This window comes from Argentina anserina, chromosome 6 (genome assembly GCF_933775445.1).
Source record: "Argentina anserina chromosome 6, drPotAnse1.1, whole genome shotgun sequence".
Lineage (NCBI taxonomy): Eukaryota > Viridiplantae > Streptophyta > Magnoliopsida > Rosales > Rosaceae > Argentina > Argentina anserina.
Window position 1 is genome coordinate 18,752,690 of NC_065877.1, and position 8,433 is coordinate 18,761,122.

An 8,433-nucleotide genomic window follows, 5' to 3' on the forward strand; every position below is an offset into this window, starting at 1 on the left:
ATTCATAAAGGTTTAAAAAGTTGATATAGGTTTCGGATTGAATCATAAAAACAGTAAATAAAACCTAAACTAATATATACATGTGATCAACCAACCAACACATAAACAATCACCAAAACAAATCATATAAAGCTAACGAAAACAAGTTCTAGTCCTCCTTTAAGAGTCATGCCGAGACACTATCATGAATAACTAAGGTTGGATCATGCAATCTAAGTTCCAAAGCAGTAACTTATATGCATAGACACTTAACACATTCGATTCATTCCAAGCGGTCTTAATCGAAATCTAACATACTTATCCTACCATGCAATTCCAAAGCCACGCATATTGAATTCATTAAGCATGTCACCTACTTAACCCCCAATCATGCAATTTCGAAAATCACATAGAAAAGATAAACATGTTCATAGCATAAGTCATAAATCCAACAACCTAAATATCATGCTACAAGCGTATACATAACACTTAGATACTTTCGAAATCACACAAGAACATGGCACAGCAGAAACCAAAATTCATAAAACCAAAAACCTAAAATCGCAACTTTATATAATTTGAAACAAGTAACTATCTCATAGACAAAATTGAAACAAGTTTACTCTACACAAATCGCATGCTTCATCCAAGAACAAGAATAAAACCAAAAACCGAATTGAAACAAAGTGAGAATCATGGTTACACTTTATAAATCAAGCAATCCACAAGTGTAGCCGAGACTTCTATGGATGAAACCTTCTTCACAAGCGTGCTTGAAGGCTATTGATTGGTGGGGAATGATGGAATCGGTTTTAGGATTTCTTGGAAGGATGAAGGATGAATTCGGCAAAGCTAGGCTTGTGTTTGTGTGTGAGGCTGATGATGTTTCTGAATGGAGAGGCCGGCCTCTATATATAGAGGTTTAGGAAGCCTTCTTGCCGTCCCACAAGGAAATAGAATCCAATTGGGAAACTGAAATCCTCTTTGTTATGGATTTGATTCATGTACTCCATATCCAACTTGATGTAGGAAACCAAGTCCAACATGGAGATCACTTTAAGGCTACACGGCAACAATCTTGGTCCAACTAGGAGTAGCTAGGCCGGCCTCCTCTTCTCCTTCTTCAACTCAAATATGATTTCCTTGTTCAACTAGGAATGCAACTCGGCAGCTCTTCTTCCTTTCCAAATATGATTTGTCTTTCCTGAAAAGAAATCGTCGATTAAGAAATAGGAAAGAATGAAAATAGGAAAGTAGAGTCCTAGTCGAGTAAGGAATCCTAGTTCAATCAGGAGTTCTAACACTTAGCACAATTTCATCATCAAATCATCTCAATTCGAAATAGCTCTCCCTATAACATACATATGACAAATATGAACCTAAAACAACTAAATAAGAAGTAACAAAGCATAAGAATAGGGCATATAAACACTAAGAACGTCACACTTTGTGCTCCTATCAATGAACTATGCCCATGCGTGTTCATACGAAAGACAAATTCCGGGTTCGTCATCGTTGCTCATAATTGGTACTCTTGATGAGATTGAAGAGACCGTGTCTCATTTAAAGTCAGAATTTGAGATGAAGGACCTAGTGAGGACGAAATTATGTCTCGGCCTTGAGCTTGTGCATAGGGCCGACGGTATCTTAGTCCACTAGTCGAACACGCAGAAGATGCTTCAAAGTCTAGATATCAAGAATGATCCATTCCGTCCTAAAGAGGATGATGAAGAAGTTCTTGGTCCTGAAGTTCCACACCTTAGTGCAATTGGGGCACTATTGTATCTTGCTCAATGCACTAGACCGTACATATCTTTCGCAATGAACTTGCTTCGGTACTTGAAATGTTCCCTTGACATGTGATTGTTCTATCCTTACAACAGAGAAAACACTATGGCTGTGCCACCTCACCGGCACCGCAAGGAGCCCCGGCAACATCATCGTACGCGGTAAAGCCGCCACTAGCAGCCACATCGTGGCGCAGACCACGGTACCGAGAGCAGGGTACGGTCTCGACTTGCTACTTCCCTCGATGCAAAGACTCTAAACAACTTCTTAGTTGGTTATGCCGACGCATGGTACCTCTCTGACCCACAAGGCTCGTTCTCAAACCGGTTATGTGTTTACCAATTGGGAATACGATGATATCTTGGAGCTCCACGAAGCAATCTCTTGTTGTTACTTCTTCGAATCATGCGGAGATCGTTGCTCTCCATGAAGCAGTTAAAGAATGTATTTGGCTACGGTCACTCGTTCGTCATATTTGTGATTCTTGTGGATTAGTCTCTACAACTAATCAACCTACGTGCATTTAAGAAGATAATGCTGCTTGCATAGAGCAGACAAAGTTAGGTTTCATCAAGGAAGACAACACCAAGCATATTTCGCCCAAGTTCTTCTACAACGTTCAACAACAGAAGTTCTTAAATGTTTAGATCAATCAAGCGAGTTCAGAATCCAATGTTACGGATTTGTTCACTAAGTCTTTACCTAAATCTACTTTTGTGAAACATGTGAAAAACATTGGCATGCGTCGCTTATCAGAACTTTAGAGTTTAGTAGATTTCAGGGGGAGTCTACATCACATGTTAAGATCTTTAAGTAGTTGGTGCGTTGTGCTCTTTTTCCTTTTGATCAAGTTTTTATTTTAACCAAGAGGTTTTTGTTTTGCTTGATAAGGTATTTACCGAGACAACGTTGTGCACCATGCAACCTAGGCATGCGACACAAAAGGGAGTGTTCTGAGAGAATTACTATTATATCCTTGTGTGTCTTAGCCTTAATAGGTTTTCTGTTAGAAATAAATTCGCATCTCTGTAATAGATTAGGACTCTGAATCCTACAGAATTATGGTTTTACAATGTCTATATATAGGCCCCCATATTATTCAATAAAGACACAGTTATTTCATCATGCATTACTATGTAATATATATAATATAAGATAGTTACGAGTCTCTCTTATATAGTTTTCATCTTTAAATTTCCTTTACTTATGGCTGACTTGTTGTCATATGTATTTGCTCACCAAAGTTTTAGTTTTCTGAGACTAACAAGAAGAAAGTAAGGAAGAAATGAGGAAACCACTCTCTCGCATATTTAGTACCTGTAATTATCTGCAAGACTGCAATGCAAATTAGCTACTTGCACTTCTATCACAGATTATGAATACGAATTCTGTTTTATTCACCCCACTCTTGGGGTCATATTACCAACCAATAAGATTAGAGCTTAAACCATAATAAAATCATGGTACGTATTCATAAGCTCTATATGAATGACAACATCGTATTGGGTGGTAATATGACCCCCAAGAGCGGGGGGTGAGCAAAACTGAATCCTATGAATACAGCGCTCACACTGGAACATCAATTTTGGTTTCCCAACTGGAATTGTGGTAATTGTGGAAATCCTTTTCTCAGGACTAGCTTTGTGAGAAAGTCAGAAAACTGATACTAATTATTTAGTGAATTGTCATGTCTTAAGAAAGTAGATGGAAGAATAAAGACTACGTAGTACGTTATCAGGATTTTTATAAACCAGAACAAATAGAGCAATTTGCAACTTCAACCTCGGCTAACACAGGAAAAAGTCCTCGAATCATATAGATATGAGAAACAGTCATAGTTTTATGGTCGAAGACATTTACATCATGATTTCATCTAACACGGGAAAAAGTGACACATTTGAGATTCTAGAGAAAAACAGACTATGCATTACTTCTAGATTCATCTTTATCAGTGACAGCAGCTGAAAAGACATACATTAGACAACATGATTTGGAGCCAAATCAACAAATCAAATTCCATTACCAAAAAAAAAAACAAATCAAATTCAGTTGAACTAGTCAAACCAGAAATTTCTAGCTTTAGACGCATTAGCCAAAAATGAGAAAAATTTAACAAGTTCCTGGAATGATCAAAACAGGACCAGGGTCTCCATCGTCAGAATTCAAGCTCAAGTAGACCTGAGAATTCAAGTTGCACAAGTTGGCCATCGAAATAAATCTTTTGGGGCCGAGAAATCCTCGGCAAGGCTATATTATTGATGATCATATGGGTGCCATATAGAATGAAAGATAAGATAGAAGAACTTTCAAATTTGACAGGCTAAACATGTATAACCCAGGAGAGAGAACATGTAAAGATACTACAGTGCATAACTTTTTCAAGGCCTTCCACACACACCTTTACAAATATTTCTCTATCTTTGCAGTCAATGTGGTTTTCGGCACAGCACCAATTACCGTGTCTTTTTTCTCACCTTTGTAGAAAATCAACATGGTTGGGACGCTCCGAACTCCATATCGAGTCGCAATTGAAGGACTATCGTCTGTGCTTAACCTGAAGCACTTAAGCTTCCCAGCATACTCCTGTGCTAGTTCACCTACAACTGGATGGATCATGCGGCATGGCCCACACCAAGGAGCCCAAAACTCAACCAGTACAGGTCCATCGGCTTTGAGAACTAGAGATTGCCATGTTGTATTGGTCACTGTGGGAACTGCAGTCACAAAGCAAAGGTGCAAACACAATTTAACTACATTCAACAGGAACGAATGACTGCTAGATGTAAATTTAACACACGGGAAACAATGCTGTAAAGTTTATCCTGGGTTTAAACCAAACCATCAGACAACTGTTGCAAAACATAAATTTCACAAGAATATGTTTCAAACAACTACAACTATTACTCTCACAGTTGAAAAAGAAACCTTATAAAAATGACTAGTTATTGACGATGTACATAATAAGTGTAAACACCCGTGTCGGCGGATTCATAGATGCACTTGCAAAATACAGGAAGATTACAAACTGATCAGATGTAATAATAATATGGTCCATTATAAGGACTTTATGGCATATGAGTGGATCCCAATCAATACCATAAGGAGGGGTTAAATGTGCATATTGAAAGTCTTGACAAGGAATCTATAGGTGGGACAGCAGCACCAAAAGAAAACACGCAGTGATTCAGTTTATAGTGTACATATATAGGTCTAACCTAGGTTGCACGAACACGCCCCAATACGCGCCAGACACGCGGACACGCATCAACTCATAATAAAGTGAAAGTGCTTATGGTGAGAATCTAACCTTGGTCATCCAAGGCACTCAACAACTCCTCAACCATTCCAACAGATTCAGTTTTTGTTATAATAATGCACACTTTAATATATATAAGGAGAGAAACTCGTGATAAAAATAAGAATGCTTGTAGTGGGATTCGAACCTTGGTTATCCAAGGTACTTATCAAGTCCTTAGTCATTCTAACAAGTTATGTTTTCATCATTTTAATGCACACTTTGACATATATATACATCTAAAATTCTAAATACTTTCAAATTTATAAAATATTTTTTTAATAAATAAATAAATAAATATATATATATATATTAAAAATAATATTTAATTAACGTGTCCACCACGTGTCCGTGTCTAAAAAAATTTCTATATGCCGTGTCTACGTATCGAATCGTGTCCAATACGGACACTCGTGTCCGTGTCCGTGCTACTTAGGGTCTAACTAACTTTCGGTCCATTCTAGTTGACTATAACGAGCACAAGAAAAACAAGAGCTAAAACATTTCTCATTCTGAGATGCAAAGAATTAATGTTCAGCCTATTTTTTAGATTCTATCATCAGTTCAGTTTACAGAAAACTTCATCTTATTGTGCTTGCATGCCTGAAAAATGAAGTTTCCTATGTATCCTTTTATACAAGTTCAGTGTCTTTGCCAAAAGAAAAAAAAACAAAATGGAAAAGAAAAGACTTCTCATTTCAGATTGGGTTCACCTAAAGCAGGCCTGCCTAATTATGATTATACTCATATTGGACATGTCCACTTTCAACGTTCATGTCGTCCCTGCTTAGCCTATTGGGACATGTAATGGAATAGTTATTGCTCTTGATATATCACAAATAGAGTGACAGCATATAAATTAAAACAAGGCTCAAAGGAAGATTGAATATTTCCTGGTGCGTTAAATGTAGGCAGCTGCCTAGTACATGAATTTGTGCAGACTACATATATTGCACCTCTACATATGGCAATTTGATGATAGAGGCAGTTCTGAAAGCAGCAATGCAGGTGCTATGTTATTTTCTTCCCTAAGTTTAAACAAAAATCGGTTTGCAGGTGTTGGTTCCTGTTAACAATTATTTCTAGGGAACTTATTAATTTCAGTTCTTAAGATGGAAAAAAAAATACATTTCTCATTTCTCAAATTACAGTCTGAGATAGTACAGTGAGAAATGTAATACGCGATGGTACAAACCAGTAAAAGAAAAGGCTTACTATCAAGAGCGGTGGTGTTTTGCGCTTGAGACACAATGCCGGGCGTCGATGAACGACGCGAGACTTTTGGAGTAACGGAGGGATATAGGGGAGATTGGACCTTCAAGCCACGGAATTGACGGAAGGAGACGGAAATAGCAGGCCTTGACGTGATCGGCGGCTGGAGATATGAAGGAGAAAAGAGAGCGGTGGATTCAGTTATGGTGGCCATAGAAGCGTGTAAGAGATATACATTGGGGGATCGAGAATTTGATTATATAGAATGAGAATTGAGAGAGATGAAAGTTAGATGATGGGAATTAAGGGAAGGTATGAAAGGGAAGTACAGCGGAGTTTGATGATGGAGTGGCGGCTTGAAGAGTAGCTAGCAGCCAGCTAATTACAATTGTAAGCAAACAACTTAACGAGTATGGGATTTATATCTACAAGGAAAATGATTGGCCGGGACTCAATTAATTCAAAAAAAAAAAAGGAAATACTCGTTAGACCAAAAGTTTGGGAATATTTGCATTTAAATTTCCACACGCATAGAATACTTTGTAGACACAAAAAAATTTAATAAAGTAAATCATCTTCATTAAATAATTAAATCGATTAAGAACTCAACAAAATTGCACACGTGGCCAAAAAGTCAACAAAGTCAGTACAGATCCGAATAAAACTCGCGTCAGCATATAAACGGATGATCGTAATCGAAGCTACGTGATTCCGACTTAAATTAAAAATTAAATGTCATTGACTATCGAAATGGTAATCGGACATTTGATTAAATTAATAAATTCATTTTCGGTTATAATTAAATCAATTATTTGAATCTGTTTAATTTAGTTATTCTCATAACTAATTTTAAATTAATCAGAAAATACATATTGATTTAATTATACAACTAAAGAAATATTATTATTTTAGTATCATTAAAATATTCTATAAAATATAAGCCTTGACACTATAAATACTCATTCCAACATAAAAAGAGAGGGGATTCCACTTGAGAAGAAGAGAGAAAATCACTTGAGCAAGAGAAGTTGTATTAGAGCTCAAGAGAAGGACTCCTACTTTGACTTCAACACAAGAGAGAGCAAGATTACTCACGAGAAATCTCGAAGTCTCCCAAGTCCACGAAGAATCATCAAACTACCAAATCGCTCGTTCTTCATCAAATCCAAATCCAAACTCAAGTCCCGAAGAATCATCAAGCTATAAAATTGCTCGTTATTCATCAAATCCAAATCCAAACTCGAATTCTCAAGATCAAATGCACGTCACCCTTGAGCAAAGTTACACACGGAGATAGAATTAGAGGAGTTCACAAAGATTATAACCTCACGCTTGATTATCAATAAATTACATTTTATTAGTACACGTGTCTGCATTCTTATTTTTTTTCTTCAGATTCTCGTTCTACAAATTGGCACGCCCAGTGGGACTTTTTTTAGCCTCTCATCTCATTCTCTGAAGAAATCTTCAAATTCGTTTGTGCGATGACTTCCAAGAACAACCAAGTCGTTCCACCGACGAAATCCAAGTCCACAACTGCGAGGTCAAGCGAAGAGGCCGAGCCGGTCAAGAAATCCAAACAAACATTCTCCAAATCAAAAACTGAACTGATTGCCCTTGTCACCCGGAGCGTGGCTAGAGCTCAACCCACGACATTTATGGCACTTGGTAGTAAGCCTCGTCAACCAGATCACCTTGGAGAGCTTGGAAGCAATAGAGCATGTCTTTCAGAGTGGGAAGAAGCAAGTGTCAAAAGAGAAGGAGCCAAAAGAGCAATATCCTCTATCCGTTCATGGTGATGGCCCTATCCTGGAAGACGGTTTCTCTGATGACGAATCGAGCACGGCATTATACCATGGAAGTCCCAAAGAAGATGGCGATAACTTTCATTCTATGGCGCATGAGTCATCTTCTGACAATGCGCAAGTCTTGGTGACGGGGACATCCACAATCGAGGAGCAACTCTCCAATTTGTTGGAGATGGTTGAAAAGCTCACCCGAACGGTTGAAGAAAATGACGTGCAAATCGCTGAGTTTTATAGCAAGTTGGACGATCACGATGATGAGAGCTCCACCAAAGGGTCGCCTGGCAGGAGCAAAGTAAACGAAAAGGGAGAAACGTCCAAGAACAATGACGACTCGCTTGGTTCCTTGTCACT

At 37.9% G+C, this 8,433-nt stretch overlaps 1 protein-coding gene across 1 annotated transcript; it reads right to left on the bottom strand.

The window, feature by feature from the left end:
- Positions 1 to 3,902: 3,902 nt before the first annotated feature.
- LOC126799429 (uncharacterized) lies at positions 3,903 to 6,647 on the bottom strand. Its single transcript, XM_050526631.1, has 2 exons — positions 6,278 to 6,647; positions 3,903 to 4,481 (listed from the first exon to the last, which is right to left on the bottom strand). Exons 1-2 carry the CDS (start codon positions 6,486 to 6,488, stop codon positions 4,168 to 4,170), a joined length of 525 nt encoding a protein of 174 aa, XP_050382588.1. The 5' UTR covers positions 6,489 to 6,647; the 3' UTR covers positions 3,903 to 4,167.
- Positions 6,648 to 8,433: the final 1,786 nt, after the last annotated feature.